The 17,315-nt window shown below is 39.9% G+C and overlaps 1 protein-coding gene across 1 annotated transcript in view; it reads right to left on the bottom strand.

The window, feature by feature from the left end:
• Positions 1–1,009: 1,009 nt before the first annotated feature.
• ptgir (prostaglandin I2 receptor) overlaps positions 1,010–17,315 on the bottom strand; it is a 31,926-nt gene continuing 15,620 nt past the window's right edge. Inside the window, exon 3 of the mRNA XM_022220919.2 lies at positions 1,010–3,690. Coding sequence (XP_022076611.2) covers positions 3,397–3,690 — 294 coding nt within the window. The 3' untranslated portion in view covers positions 1,010–3,396. The remainder of the gene's footprint in view (positions 3,691–17,315) is intronic.

Genomic DNA, 17,315 nt, shown 5'->3' with positions numbered 1-17,315 from the left:
ACACTAGTTAACCACAGAGTGGTGCTGCTGTGTCAGCCACTGCTCTGCTGCTTTTATTTAAGATGGTAAACCAATAAGAGTGAGATGTTATACAAGGAATTGTCATAATTTTTAATATTATATCTCACTTTTAAGTTAAAATGAGGCCCTCCCTAATTTTCCCACAGCCCAGCAGTTTTAAGATAAGATAATCCTTTATTTCTCCCCAAGCCAGGGGAAATTTGGAATGTTACAGCAGCCTATATGTAGCAATAAACATAGTACTAAAATGATAATAAAATAAGTATGTACACGGATGAGGAATGAGAATGAAATAGTACACTACTGACACACTGTAAACAACGCAATACAAAGTGGCTTGAAAATATGTCTGTTTTTAGAATCTCTGTTACTCTGAATCACATGTGCCTACTTTAAAAACACATTTTACATTTTGTCAAACCGGATTAAAATGAAATCTGCCAGTCTGGTGTCCACAGGCTGCATCCAGATATTTGATGACCAAAAGAGGTTAAATGATTCACAGTGAAAAAGCATTTTGTTCACCAAAACAAGATCTTTCAGACAACACCCTGCAAACTTTCAGACTGTTTTCTCCATAACGGTAAACCCAATAATAAAATCTCAGTGTTGCTGTTGGGTCAGACTTTTCTCTTTGACAACGTTTTTTTCCGAAAAATAATAATGTAATCTGGTTTCCATTTATTTTACCTGCTTTTAAATCTTTCCAAATTGTTTCAAAAAGTAGATGCTCCACATGAATAACCGGTGCTCTGAGTGTTAAACGCATTTTCATCTGTCGTCAAGGGTTGTAACAACAGAAAAATATCTGATAAGGTAAACTTTAGCAGAGGTTTTTGCCTTTTATCTTGACTGCTTAACATTTCACTTACTGCAGCCAGACAGCAAATATGCTCAGGTCCCAAGGGAAGATAAAAAAAAAATCAAAATATCTGCAAAATGCCCCTTTGTTTCAGTACATAAGCTATAAGACAGTTTCTTTTTTAAATATTTTAATCCACATGAACAAAATGTGTACCACAGAATGAATACTTTTTTTTTCTAAAAATGTTTTCTTTCATTCATTTTGATGGATGTGCAGCTCATCCTTCCAAAGAACTAAATGTGCAGGCGGTAACGTGTTCGACTTACTTTGGGTCATGCATGACTGAGCATAAGCAAATGATGAATGTGCAATACAGCCAATAAAATAAACTTAAATCACCACGTCTATTACCCCTGCATTTTTTGCAATCCATTCCGTAAACCAAAACAACACAATTAGAAGAATTCACAGCAGTATAGCACAGTGAAATGGCGTACATATATGCTACATTTAAATGCATTTACAGTCACGACAACAAAAGAGTAATTCTCCCAGTGCAGCAGCAGCAGCAGCAGCAGAGATTTTTCAAAGCAAGAGGCTCTTAATAAACATTCACAATCATTGTAGGTAGCTTAGAAATCAGTAAAATGGAAGAAGTGTGGTGCAATATAAAGTTTGTGCAATGCAGTGACCTTATGTGCTGCACTGCGACAGCAAATAAGCCTAATTTTAGAATAAAGTGACTTTTTAATGCAAATCTCAGGAAAATAAAGATTTGATTTGTCCATAGAAGGCTAGAAATCAGGTTTAACTTTCCAATACTCCTTTAATGTTAACCTAAATTAAAACAATTGGACGGTTTTTATTTTACTCCTATCATTTTTAGCAGGTTGTTTCTGTTTTTTTGTTGTTGTTGTTGTTGTTTTATAAACTGAGAGCAACAACTAAAATGACAAGATTCTAATCTACCAATGCATATACTACATTTTCACATTCATGGTACTCCTCTTTGTGCTGCAGGTGGAGCAGTTGGGGTGCAAAAGGGTGATAAAGTCTGTCAGGGCCTATTTTAAAAAAAAGACTAACCAGCCCTGTGTGTCAGACAGTCTGTAACCCTTAGAGAAAACCAGTCTAAATTCAAAGTTTGTGTTTTGGAAAACTACTTTTTTAGTCATAGTGGTTTCACTCTAGAGACAGCAATGTGGGTTTACTGATTCCCCACGTTGGTCCACAATGAAATAAGAACAACTATTGCATGAAAGCCTTGAAATCCTGTACAGACATTCGTGTTCTCTGGAACATGAACCCTACTGACTGTTGTAGATTTCCTGAGCTTCCCTCTGATGTCACCATGTGGTCGACATTTTTTTGTCTGAAATCTGCAGTGAGGAGCTATTGTCTCCGCCTTCTGGCAGTATGTCTCTACGTGTATCGTCACTATCGATAGGTTCTTTTCTTTACGACTGTATCCCGTCCTATCCCGTTACTTTTTATCTCAAGCATCAGAAAGATTTTCTTGTGGTTCGCTGGTTATTCTGCCATCTGCTGCACCATACTCCTATTTGCTGTAGCCTTCTCCACCTGTCGCTACAGTTGCAGCCGTCTTTAATTCAGGCAAACCAATCATTGCTGCTGGCACCATTACCGGTGCACTAATGTGAGAATATCTGCTATGACACCAGATTTAAAACTGTCGTACACTGTACGACAGACAGATTTTCCTGCCTCTGAAAGAATTTATGAGCATCATGTGAAAGCAGCCAACATCAACGTACATGCAAGTCCTGTATTCTAACTTCAACTGAAATGCTTTGACAGCTATCAAATGTACCGGATTGCCATGAAATCTGGCCGTACCCTATGGTGCCAACTGACTGAATTCTGACAGCTTTGCCGACTCCTTGACGTTTCATTTAACACCATCACAATGTTTTACAACATCTCAGTTCATGACCACATATTTGTTAAATAACTACATTCCTTCCACCTCAGCTGTACTTTGTGTTCTGAGCCATTTAGCAAATGTTGAGCATTGTTAATACTGTACCTGTTAAACATCAGCACGCTAGCCTTATCATTGTGAGCACACAGAAATGCATGTCATCGACTCCAGCGATGACAAAGAAATCAGCTGTACGAGCATCTTCATGTCGAGTTCCATCCCATTTCGAGATGCTGTAGAAGTAGAGAATCCATGAACAGTATGTCTAAAGCAGATGTTGATTGACTGAGAGGAAACAAGAATAGTATACATTCATGCATATTATTTGTCCATATAAATTGTACAGTATATTATTCATGGACTTGATATGGTTTGATGTGGTCTCCACTGCTAAGTCAAAGTGCTGTTTGTTTAATGGCACAAGATTTCTCACACAGCTTCCATGAGTCAATGGAACATTAAGATCGAGTGAAATCATTTTTTCCTCAGTTTGTTGATATGGGAACTGCAACAGCCATAGAAGAGTTCCATTTGTGCCTTAAAATGATGAGTGCAGGGATCTTGTATTCACATGTTGGTTTCAAATCAGAGATTTGTCTCTCAGACTCCAGCTGAAGGTTCCTCTGGGTCATAGAGGCAGACTGGGGTACATGTTGTTTTGTAGATTTACTGCCACATCTGGGGGGCTGCGCTGTATGGCGTTGTCGAGGGGTAAAGACAGAGCGCAGTTCGCCGCCGTCGCCTTCACGGCTCCTTTGCTGAAGCGGCAGCTCAGCAGAGAGCACAGGTGGCGAAACACGGACTTGCGGCAGATGATGAAGACCCAGGGATCCACGATGGGGTTGAGGGCGTAGAAACGGAAGGCTGTCAGGTTGGCCGCATCACTGCTAAACGGATGGATGGCGTTGATGAAGCCTGCAATCTGAAGAAAGAGAGGGTTGAAGTTAGACAGAGGGATACGGTCCTTGCTCTTTCCAGATTACACATGTAAAGAAAAAAATACTACAAGAGTGATCCTCAATCTGTTTACTGCAGCAAATCTAATAACCAGAACAACCACCAGCAGGGTTGTCAGCCATTTATGTTTCAGCCACTTTCTGTCCTGCAGTGTTTCACTTCAACTTATCCTGAGGAGGTTTTATAAGCATAACTCTTTGTTTCTGTAAGGACCTGCTTTACACTCAATGGAAGAATGTATCTTCATCTACAGCCACAAAACAGTTTTGAACATCCTTCCTCTCTCCTCATCACTTATCCTCACCATTAAAACTCATCCAGAGCAGTGGAACTACCCACAAGAACTGTTTTTCTACCTCTCTTTGCTGCCCTAGTCATGTTGCTATAGGCTGCTGGGGGACTTCTCTTGATGCACTGAGCCCTTCTCTATCTACCTTTACATTTAATATGTATACCGTTATTGCAGTACATTCACTCTGTTTGCCTCTGTGCTATTTCTCCGAGTGTCCCTGGTCCCAGAGTTGGATGCTTCAGATCTGCGGTCGATGTTCCACCAACTGGTCTACAGCCATGGCCATAAGTTTGGACACAGCATGACTTACTATGTCTGTTTTGATGTCTATTACAGAACATAACTAATATTTTTTGACTGCACCAGTTTAGTCAACAAATCAACAAGGGATATAATATTATCAATAAATTCCAACAATTGGAACAACTTTGTTCCCAAAACATAATATTAGAAGAAAATAACAAAAAAATGCAGTACTTTCACAACCGAATTTGGCAAGAATAACAAAATGACACCAAACTCTTTTGATGTTTTTTTAAATATGAAACTTAATATAGTTCCCAGGAGTTGTGTACTGTATTGTAAGTGACAATTTTGTGGTATTTTCTAAGATTCACAAGCGTCATGGTACTTGTGTCCAAACTTATGGCCATGGCTGTAGCCTCCACCATGTCCACTGTGGGATGCTGCCACTGATCTTCCTCCAGCCCTCTGCTTCCAGCTCCCCTTTTCCACCAGTCAACTCTGCATTGCCCTCACTATACTTGTTATGCTAATCTACATACTGTTTGAATTTTACTGCTAGCTATATATGGAGTATGTTTAATGTCAGAGCCGTACATCATAAGAGTAAACTATGAGTCAGTTTTCAATGTTAGCTTATACTTTGTCTGTGCCACATATCCTGTCATGCATGTATCCAAATGTGTGTTGTATTTTCCTTGCTTTCCCACCCCTCCCTCTTCTCCCATCCCTCCCCCTTGCCCTCCTCTGTCCCTTTCAACCCGCCCGGCCAGCAGGCAGATGGGTCCCCCCTATATAGAGCCGGGTTCTGCTCGAGGTTTCTTCCCTGTTAAAAGGGTGTTTTCCTTGCCACTGTCACCTTTGGGCTTGCTCTGGGGGTCAGGCATATGGGTTCTGTCAAGCGTCTTGAGACAATTTGACTGTAATTGATGCTATATAAATAAAATTGAATTGAATTGAATTGAATTGCTCTTTTGAAAATCTTTTGTGTTCTCTCCTTCTCTTAGATTTAGCATTTCTACAGTAAAAGATCATTTTGTGTTTACAGGAATGCCGTGTGGACATTATCGTTGGCTATCTTGCTATCTGAGCTATTTTGGAGATTTTTTCATGAGATCAGTATTTACTTTTAAAAGTAATCAGTGTAATGATATTAAAGACTGGCATGTCATTTTATAGACTAAATAAACAACTTCTTAATCAGCAACATTAACAAATTAAGTTCAGTTTAAATAAGATTAAACACGAACTGCGGGATGAAGCCAAATCAAACGGCAAATGCAATGGAGCTGTTGGCACTTTCTTGTTAAAATGATGAAAGTGCCAAAAGATGAGAGCAGGACTGTGCTGTTCAGTTTCAGTCTCCGCTGAGAGCACAGTTCATCTGGTTATGCTCGGCTCTACCAAATGTCAACACGTGTCTCTAACGAAGCATGCTTGGTGTGAGCACGCCTATAGTTTCAGTGTTCCAAATGCAGACCCACGCAAAGTTGCATGACAAAACCACAACTTTTTCTTTCATTGACCTTTAAGGTATGACAGACTGCAGACAGATAGCCAGAGCAGCAGCAGCTGGCTACTTATTCATCCTGGGCAGAGAGAAACAGCAGCTGGTCCGCTAAGCTTCTTCGTCACCTTGCTCCTCTTCTCTATCAACAGTTCTCCATTTCTTCCATGTAATATCCAACAAACAGTCGCCTAATTAATGGCTTGTGCTGATTGACTGCTTTTGTACATTGGTGTAAATGTTTCCCTGTTGCTAGGGCCTGGACTGAAATTAATGAGCTCGAGACAATGTGAGAGGGGCCGGAGGGAGCAAGTCCAGAGCCGGGTCAAATCAGACAACCAGAGGAACCAGACACAGGTCAGATTGTGTCGTCTACATGCTCATCAACTGGCTAAACTCACACAGATGTGATTGGTCACATGCTGATCCACAGATACACCCACAGACAGGCGGATGGAGAGGAAGAAGCTGTCAATATGCAAACCCCAAACAGCAGCAATTATCTTGTGATTTTATCTTGAAAGACTTTGAGCCCTGAGACAAAGTCATCATCTCTGAAGCGGTTACAATCCAAAGTGGAACAAAACAATGTCCAGATGTTTGTGACTTTTTGGGAAGTAATCATGTTATTTGAGGTTGTGTGAATTTTCTTGAATTGCACAACTGGTGTTGTTGGAGTTATGACTGGATTCTGATTGATTTCACAGACTGAATACAAAAAGTACAAAGCTTAGAATCACAAAAGCACACTGAAAGTCAGAACAAACATGCACGCACAACAGAGTTGGCGTGTCTTCAGCTTCCTTTTCCCTTTTAAAAGTATAGATTGCAACAACAATTGCAAGACTGACCTAAAGCCACTTCCTTGTCCTTTGGTTTTTGCCCATCAACTGTAACTGTAAATTCAGCGCTAGGTTTGTGTGCTAAGCTCTTAGCAGCTTCTAACCGGCAGTTAACTAAATCAGGTCAAACTTAATAGATTTCTTAATTAGTAAATACATTGTTAGTGATGAGCAATGTGTTTGCTTTAAACATCTGTGATAGTTTAAAATGAAAAATAGTGAGTATGAAGAGAGAAAGTCACTGCAGCATCACAGGCTGTAACAACTTCAAAAATGATGGTTAAAAGAATGTCTGAGCAACTAATCTTGTGCAAATTCAGGTATGACTTTGCTTTATTTATGTATGCATGATTGGAAAGAAAGTTTTAAAGTTATGCAACCATTATGCAACCATTTTTCATTTTGTAATCTGACTTTGTGTTCTTTTGCTCGCCATTTAAAGCAGCCTTTCATCAAATGTCCTGTTTAGAGTGAAGAAAGGGAGCAGAAATCAGCTAGTTAAGTAACTCCAACTGGAACTAGTTACAGCTAGCAGTTACTGAGTGTTTGTATTTGAGAAGAACTGATCCACGTGTAAGTTATCAGTTGTGTAATGCAGCCTGTTGTATTTTATGATGTGGAAACTTAAGGTGTAACTTCAAAACAAGCGGACTACATAAATGTTTTAAAAGCCACAGTAAATAAAGATGTCCGCAGAAGTATGAAACTCAAAGCTCACAACACTCTTAACAGTCTTGGCTTTTGACCAGGAAACAGACCTTACGCTTGCGACCATTTGTCATTTCAGTAAATACGGTCGGAAAAATGAATCTTACTCTTACTGGCATAAAACACACTAACAAACACGGTGACAAATGTCTCCTTTGCTCAGCGCAGAGTTGTCGCTCACTTAATTCATCATGCAATGTTGCCAGAAACATTTCAGACAGATATGTATCATCATATGCTCTGCCATCATCCTCGCCATCGTTATCTCACCCCCACATTACCACCCTGACTGTGCTCCCGTATGCCACCCTGCCTCTTATGGTCCTTTCGCCAGACCTTAAGCCCTGCAGATAGGGACACAAATCAGAGGCTGTCTACTCCAAGCACCACAGGCTGTGGGGCCAAAACTAATGACATGTCAGGCTCTCCTTAAACAGAAGCATATTAATGTATCAGCCAGTGGTTAAAGAGCAGCCCAGAGACAGTGCACAGGATAGTGGTGGATATTTAAGAGAGTAGAGAATGGTATAAAGCTTTGAAGGCACATACCGTGACCACGCTTATAGACAGATTAATCAGCACAAGTTCACACATGAACTGCATAAACAGAACATTGCTGCATATACGCTGTATGTTGCGTAGATGCATTCCTGTACAGCCCTGCAAACTGTGAAGTACTGAATCAGAAAGAACTGGATGGTTATTCCTGGATAAGCGGAAGAAAATGGATGGATGGATGGATGGATGGATGGATGGATGGATGGATGGATGGATGGATGGATGGATGGATGGATGGATGGATGGTTATTTTAGTCATGAAACTATTTCACTTTTGATTGCTTACTGTATCTCAACACCAAAAAGCTCCTTCGCTTGTAAGTCAGCAGCAAAATGTCTTAAAGAATAAAACTCAAATCCTTTTTGGACTGCAAGTAACGATTTTTTCATTTATAGTGAAATCTGCTGATTATTTCATTGAATAATTGCCTTGTTATGTCTGTAAGATAACAGAAAACAATGGGAAACATTCATTTTTTTTTTGTATTTTGTGTTTATATGAATATGTTTGCCTGTACGGTGTCCTCGAGTGTCGAGAAAGGCACCCTAAAATAACATTTATTGTTATTATTGTTATTTTTACCTAAGAGAAAGAAAACAAGCAAACCTCCACCATTCAGCAGATGTACCCAAGAAGTTTTTGGGAATGTTTTACTGACAGGAAGAATTTGTTATCAAATTAGTAGCAGATTATATTTACACAGACAAATCGGCTTGTTTCAGGTCTGCATTGATTCACTTCGATATTGTGATGTCTGAGAATCCTCATTTACCTGGACCCAGATTTGTCTGGTGTAAATGAGTGCATCCTGTCAGAGACACACAAGATGCTATTTGGGGCTAATGACTGCTGCATCTTTCAGGAAACAGACCACGTAATGGACGTCTACACTCTACCACCCATTATTTCCCATCTCGTTGTCCTGGCGGACCCTTCCTAAGTCTTGCTTCCTGATCCTGTTTCACTGTGGGATCATTACACAGGGATGAGCGGAGCAGAGATTACTGGCATTTCAGAGAAGCCTGTTTACAGCAGGGTGAAATGCAGCAGTCTCTGAGGGAGTTTCACATTTTAAGAAAGAAGAAGTAAGAGCACGAAGAGAAAATCAATATCATTCTTGTGTGTTTCTTAAAACAGCTGCTATTGCAACACTGACATCAACCACAACGTTCAAACCACTGACAGGTGAAGTGAGTAACACTGATCATGTCATTACAAAGCCAAGTTCTGGGTTCAGGTGGAAGTAGCTTTGACATGTACCACCCACCTAAACATTGGTGCAAACCAATAATAGCTACAGCACTCACCAATGACAGCAACATTTAGCTTAGCATGTTACAGCCAGGGTTAAGATCAGAACATAAAAGCAGGTTTTTTAGGTTTGGTAAAGCAATTTATTGCTTAGTGACATAATTAGGGACAACAAAAGGTGGCAGAGAAAACAGGGCTGCTGGGTGTTGCTAAAACCAGAAGAGGGCTAACAGAGCTGCAAACTCACTATGACAAAATAACAAAATAAAACAACTAAGCTCCTCACCCAAACTTCAAGACACAGTAGTGACTACGTTTGGTGTGTCTTCTCACATTAAATCAGAGCCGCCCCAACTGAGAGTTTAGCTGCAGATTTAAATACTGATGTTAGGATTGCTGCAGTTTGAATGAAGGGGAGGACTGGGTGATGGTTCAACCAGTCAACCATTATCAAAAGTCCATACAAGCCATATCCCCACACAGAAGCTTCAAAGGGTCCACTAGATAAAGGAAGGCCACCAGGAGCCGTAACACTCCAAGTTCCCCAGATTCCAATCCAATCGATTCTCCACGGGATGTGCCAGAAAAAGCTTGATCCATAAAGGCACCCGACACAACAGGAAACCACCTAAGGTCCCCGTCAATTCACCGACAGATCAGAGCAGTTCTGGCCACACGAGAAGGAGCTACACAGTGTTGTGGCTGATGGGTGTTATTTTATCTGTCACGTTTTATGGCCACACCCAGCTGACATCCATCCATCCATCCATTCTCTATACACCACTTTATCCTCACTAGGGTCGCGGGGGGGTGCTGGAGTCTATCCCAGCTGACTCGGGTGAAGGCAGGGTACACCCTGGACAGGTCACCAGTCTGTCACAGGGCTACATATACAGACAAACAATCACTCTCACATTCACACCTACGGACAATTTAGAGTGATCAATTAACCTCAGCATATTTTTGGACTGTGGGAGGAAGCCGGAGTACCCGGAGAAAACCCACGCATGCACAGGGAGAACATGCAAACTCCATGCAGAAAGATCCCAGGCCCACCCTGGGATTTGAACCAGGGATCTTGTTGCTGCAAGGCGAAAGTGCTAACCACTACTCCACTGTGCAGCCCCCCAGCTGACATGGATAACTTAAATGTTTATTCAGTATCAGGTTTTTGTCCACCTTATAAGTGATAAAAGTCAAAAAAATTTTATTTTAGCTTCATGAACTCCTTAAAGAAATATCTGACTCTTTAGGTGCCAAATGCTCTGATATGTTCACCAGTTGCCCGCTTTGCTTGCGTAAGGTTGTGAATAATTCGATAGCAGCTAGTTGTACAGTCAGTCTTTCAGCAGAAAACCACAGCCAACAATACTAATGCTGTGGGCCACAAAACTAAGGAGAAAAGAAATCATTAAACGGGGTCATTCTGCGTGGGTGTGTCTCTGCAAGTGACACCGTTCACTTTGCACACTTCCAAATACAATCTAATAACACATAAAAACATTATTTATAGCATCCTTGTGTCGAACTACAGTTAAGACGTGTTTAATCAAGCTTATTAGAGATGACATTTGCCACATTTTGATATTTTAATTAAATGCCCTTGACAAACCCCCTGAATCCAACGCCTTAGCCCCGGTAGAGCAGAACTGTTGGCCGTAGCTTCTGTTACCAGATTTTTCTGGCATGACCCCGACCACAGTGAATATGTGCCACACCCAAACCTTCAGCCAAAGCTTCCCTTAACCGTAAACCAAGTCTTCACCCTAAAAGTATTTATTTCCACTGTAAGGACTTGTTTTTGACCCCAAACAGGCGGCAAGCGCCCACAGTGTGGATGTGTAATTAGATTTACAACCCCACAACATGAGTAACACACAAACGTCAATTACTTCAGGTTGATTCATTCACTAAATTCCCCTGAAATGTGGTACAGTGCAGACTCGCAGTTCAACTCTTTAAGAAGCTTTCAGTGTCACAGTTATACAGGTTTACAAGCAATAATTAATTTTTGGATAGGTTTTTGCTGTTTCACACCTTGATTTAGTCTTTAAGATAGAATTAACAGACCTAAAAGCTTGAGGCTAATATCAATGCTTGTATACCACTTTGGGGGGAAAAAATAACTAAACTGTGAGCATCACACTTTGCTTTTTATAAGATGTGTGAAACCAACTCGTTCTTCTGTTTCTGGTGAGATGGCATACAGTCCTGTGCAAAGGTTATTGGTACTTTAGATGTTTAGATTCTTATGGATCATGCAGCACTACCAGGGAGGCATCTGGTTGGTCCCAAATTCATTTTGCAATATGATAACAAAACTAAATATGCATCTGAAGTTGGGAGAAAAAAAACCTATGCTGTAGTACCTTTTTATGTGCAATTTGACACATAAAAACCAACAAACTCTTGATGGTTGTGGTATTATTCTTTAGGCATCCTCACTGTGTTTTTAGTTCTTTAAATGTTTGTGCTTTGCAGGAACAGTTTGCACACTGATAACATCATCGAGTTCTCACGTCTTTTTAGATTTAACACCTCAGCAAAATGTTGCCCTCTTGTATCTTTATAATCTGTACATCCTTCGTTTTTTGCAACTCAGCCAAAGGGTGAGAGAAAAGTCAAACACAAATTTAAAAGTCTGTTCGTCACATTATTGGGGAGCTATAAAGCTGTTAAGTGCGTTGATCCAATATTCACAAAAGCTGATAGTATTTCTTGTAACAGCTCAGACAGACCTTTCGTAATTGGTGACTTCTACATCAAACCTTTCACACACCGAGCTCCTTTAAACAGAGCAGAATGAAGCTTCAAGCTGGATTTAAAGAATCAGATATGTATTCTTCTGCCCAGGCTTTCTGAGGCTGCCGGCCTCTGCTCCAGATGAAGTTCCCAAAGGGGCTTGACGCTGTGTCGGCGGTGAGTCATACGGTGCAGACATAAAATGCAAAGGTAACGCAGTGTGTCTCTAATTTTCAGGGGAATTTTACCACTCCACAGTGTGCACTTAAGTTACTGTGGAGGTGGTGTGTGACATTTGAGACGCAGGAAAACAAACTGAGAAGAAGAATGAGTGGGTGTTCGCTGGCAAGAGCATTTATGTGCATTTAATCAGTTTAATCATTGCAGTAATTTTCCCTCACATTGCATTTAGTGGCCTTTCTCGCATAATCACATTTTCTTCCTACCTTCCTGAGATCACTAATAAGCTGTTAATTTACCATCATAAAAATGTAAATGTCCTCAGTGTTTCTGGAGAAAGATAGCACTATGTGGCAGCAGAAGCAGTAAAGTCAGTCTATGTCTGTCTTCATACAGGTTTCATCAGGGGAATTGTCTGAAAGTCCATTAGTCAGTTTCCTCTTTAAGAAATGCCCAAGGCTGAAATGAGTTACCTGGAGCCATTGGACATTTTTTCAGCATTGTGCAGGATAGACTTCAGTGAGGAAACTAATCCACACAGTCATTGTCGCTCTGACACTCAATCCATTCAAATATCTGTGCAGACAAGTGACTACAGTGCAATAAAAACATTCTACATTAGTCACACACAGCTGCCTTCTTCTAAAAATGTACAAGTTGTCAAAGGAACAGACTGTTGAAAAAAATCATACGTTAAATGAGTTAGATCCTTCATGTCTGTAGGATCTATAATTATCAGCCCTTTTTTCTTCCGAGTCGTGTAAGTCAAAGAATACAAGGCAAACTAGACGTCTTGGTGTGACCTCTTTGATGAGAAAACTGTCATGTGCAGGATTAGAAACCAGAGGAGTTACTGTTTGCTTAATAAGAAAGAAACTGCTGACCAAAAAAATCGACGTGGCAACAGTAAAGAGGAAGTGGAAGCAACTGTAAGTGTGAAAACCCAAGATTGAAACTGGAAAATGTAGACTGTGAAGCAGGCTGATATGTGCCAATATGTGAAAAAGAAAAAATAGGTTGACAAGTGGGCATGTTGCAAAACCTTGTAGCCGTTGCAACAGACTGAGACTCTACAGAAGTTCACTGCGGTTCCTCTGCGTCCGAGATAAGGCTGCCTTGTTCCTCTGCTGCATCCATCTGATGTTGCTTCTGTTTTGTTGATGAATTGCTAACAAGGTCTTGCATGCAATTTGAAATCAGTGGAAGATTATCTACTGAAACATCTCAGCGACAAGACTTGATTTTAATTGTTGTGCTCCGCGAAAAATTGAACGTGAAAGATTGATGTCAAGTGTAATGATTATTGGCTTATACTTGGTTTTATGTCACTTTTAGAGCCGACTCAGATCAATTTTCTTAATTCTAAATTGGTTGTGACGCACATCCCCTCACAGAGAGCCATCTGGATGTGCTTTCTCATGTGCAAACTTCATCAGCAGCTGAGCACAGCTGAATGTTATAAAGTGCATCTTTTATTTTTATTGGCACTGAGCAACTTCCATTTTAAAACAGGCTGCTATTTTAAAACTTGCATCTTATTTTTGTAGATTTTATCTGTAATTCCTGTCAGTTATCATAACAGCTTCTGTGGATGCGTAAAATGTATGATAATGTTGGAAGGGCCAGCAATACGAGGGGGCTGCACTGGATAAAATGCTCCTCTCAAAACAAGAAAAAAAAACTTATTTCAAGGAACTTTTATTTTGAAATAAGTGGAAAAAAATCAGCCAATAGAACAAGCGAAAATGGCTTGGTAAGATTTTTTTGTAATAAGACATGATATTTAGAATACTGAGATCTTAAAATTAGCTGGGAAACTTATTTTAAGCTCTATTTTACCAGGATTGTCAAGCTTAGGTGTCTTAACCCTCCTGTTGTCTTCATTTACGGCACCAAAAATATTGTTCCCATGTCTGAAAAAAATCCAAAAATTCTGCAAAAAAATCCCCAAATTTATAAAAAAAAAAAAATTTGCTAAATCTTCAGGAAGAAAATTCCTTAAAATTTCCCTTAGAAGTTTAATTTTTTTCAAAAAATCCCCAAATTTGGCAAGAAACTGAAATTTTAAAAATCTAAAAATTGTAAATATTTAAAAAAAAAAACTTCCAAAAAAATCCTAAAAATATTTAAAGTGATTCCATATATATCAGTAAAAGTTCTAATATGAAAATGTGGAAGTTTTTACTGTGAAAACATATTTTTTTCCCCCCACATTTTTAAACTTTAAAATGGGTCAATTTGACCCGCAGGACGACATGAGGTTTAAAACAAGATCATTTCAAGATTGTTTGACTTAATAAGATATTTAAGATGCATTGTCTTAAAACAAGTCCCTCCATCTTGCCGAAAAGTCACTTGTTAAGTGAATTTATCTTAAATCAAGTGGGAGGAGACATTTTGACTAAAAATAAGACAAACAGACTTGATAAGAGTTTGAGTTTTTGCAGTGTGCATATAAAAACCTACTGCAAAGGAGCGATATGTCAGTATTTTAGTTGAAGAGATTAACTATTGAAATTAGCAACGGAATGTGAAAAATATAACAGCTTTGACATTATGTCAAAGACGCTGATGTATTGTGTTGCAGAAATTTCAAGAGGCGATGGTGAGTCACTGCAGCGTCCAGTCTGATGTCAGCGCAACATAAAGGATGAAGAAGCTGCTAGAAAAGAAACCAGGGATACTGACCTTGTTTGGACACATTGAAGTTGATTTTTAATGCAATAACAAACCATACATAAACACCCCGAACCACAATAATATATGGTTTTGCTTCAGCTTTTTCTTGCCACTATAATGCAGAACAAAAGTTGTTGGACTGAGGGCTGACTGGAGGCTGCAGTGACTCACTAGCATCTACTAAGATACAATACAAAGTGGAATTAGGTTTTAATCTCTGAACCCCAAAGCCCACTGCTGGATTTGAAAAGCTTGTTATCTTTGAAAATGTCAGCAAAATTCCACCATATATCAGCTCCAGCAACTGTAAAAGCAGAAAAAAACGGCAGATTTTCAATTTACAGTCACCGAAGAAACCACGTCTGATAAGTGGTTCATTCCAAAAATGATTCTAATCTAAAGCTACAAACATGATATTTCCTCAAAGTTCCTTCTCTCTTCATGCCAAATTCTGCATTAGGCATTTTCTTTGAAGAAAAAACAAGAAAGTTATGTGCTTTTCATCACAGCCAAGAAGCCATGACTGACTCAGTTGTGACCAACAGTCATGACAAAAATTCAGAGACTTCTTGCGCACAAAAACTGCTTAGGGTTCGAATTTTTAAACTGGCATGCTTGCTTATTACCTCTGCCAGGAGGTTATGTAATCACCGGAGTTTGTTTGTCTGTCCGTCTGTGTGTGTGTGTGTGTGTCTGTCTGTCTGTCTGTCTGTCTGTTTGTCTGTTAACAGCATAACTCAAAAAGTCATAGACGGATTTTCACCAAATTTTTACAGGATGTCCGGAAGAGCAAGAGTAAGAATTGATTAGATTTTGGAGGTGATCCGAATCACCGTCTGGATCCAGGAGTTTTTTGAAGGTCCAAGGACAATTGAGAGATGGCCAGGCCATCTCTCAATTGGACAGAGAGCTTCAAACTAGAAAAGCACTCAGATAGCGCATACCTCCACCATGCCATTTGTCTGTCTGTCCGTCTGTGTGTGTGTGTGTGTGTGTGTGTGTGTGTGTGTGTGTGTGTGTGTGTGTGTGTGTGTGTGTGTGTGTGTGTGTCTGTGTGTCTGTTTGTCTGTTAACAGCATAACTCAAAAAGTCATGGACGGCTCTCTGGCGGCCATCTCTCAATTGTCCTTTGACCTTCAAAAAATTCCTGGATCCAGACGGTGATTCGGATCACCTCCAAAATCTAATCGATTCTTACTCTTGCTCTTCCGGACATCCTATAAAAATTTGGTGAAAATCCGTCCATGACTTTTTGAGTTATGCTGTTAACAGACAAACAGACAGACACACACACACACACACACATACACACACACACACACACACACACACACACACACACACACACACACACACACACACACACACACACACACACACACACACACAGAAGGACACACAGACGGACAGACAGACAAACGGCATGGCGGAGGTATGCGCTCTCCGAGTGCTTTTCTAGTTGCTCCTTTGACTCTGTCTTCCTCTAAAGGAAACCTCTGGCAGCATGCAGCTCAGATAAATCCAAGAGATACTGACACCAGGCCGAGGCTTTCGACTTGAGAGAAGTGGTTTGGATAATGTGGCTGAAGTGGCAAATCAACCATATCAGATGACCTTTCTAATCATCTGACTTCTTGTGCTGCTTGGCATCCTGGACTCCGTTCTAGTGATGTAAGACGGTTGTAATTTATCAGAAATGAAGCTGAGTGTTGCCCACAATGTGCAGTAATGATGACCCAAATCTTGTCTTCCAGTCGATGTTCCAGGAATTAAAAAAGCCAGAGCTTGGATGTGTGCTTTGTGTTCTTAGCGGTAAAATGTGTGGCAAAACGTGGTAATTTTATGTAATTATAATGATGAAGTAATCCTCTAGAGTGTCTTAATGATTGGAAACAAAGTCGGTTGCTTTGTTTGAATCACACATACTCCAGTGATTTTTTTTGTTTCGTTGCTGACTTTAAAGCTATATTATACATTCAATTACAGCAATACACATTGTCAAATAAAATAAACCGAATTTGTGCAGTTGTCTTAAATAGTAGGAGATCCAAGGCACCTGTAAAGCGCAAACTGAGGTCAAGATTCCAGTGGGTTAAGATGAATGCTTTTTTCATGGTTCTTCTTGCTGTTTACTTTATGCTCTGGCTGATAACTCTTTTGCTTTACAGCAGCCTCAATAAAGGCTGCTCAAATTACATCTATTGCTTTATAGGGCATCACTCCAAGCTGCTTCGGTGTGAAATTTTATCACCTAGACAGGTGATAAACTAGACCTCATTTAAAGACGTTATGGTTCACAGAGGGCATTTGGAGTTAACGAGATGGATCTTTACACACAGCAATGACAAGAAGAGATAACAGCAACGGAATATCGGATATTTATAACATCATTTTTTATGGCAAAAATTAAAATTCTCACAACAATACTTGGCCTTCTTTTCATGTTTGTTATTTCCCTGATGCTTTTCTTGAACATTTACACTGCAAAAACTCCAAATCTTACCAAGTCTGTTTGTCTTGTTTTTAGTCTAAATGTCTCATCCCACTGGATTTAAGATAAATTCACTTACAAGAGACATTTCAGCAG

The sequence above is a fragment of the Acanthochromis polyacanthus genome, chromosome 13 (genome assembly GCF_021347895.1).
Source record: "Acanthochromis polyacanthus isolate Apoly-LR-REF ecotype Palm Island chromosome 13, KAUST_Apoly_ChrSc, whole genome shotgun sequence".
NCBI lineage: Eukaryota > Metazoa > Chordata > Actinopteri > Pomacentridae > Acanthochromis > Acanthochromis polyacanthus.
The sequence above is the reverse complement of the archived record's forward strand: the minus strand, read 5'-3'. Positions and strand labels throughout refer to the sequence as shown.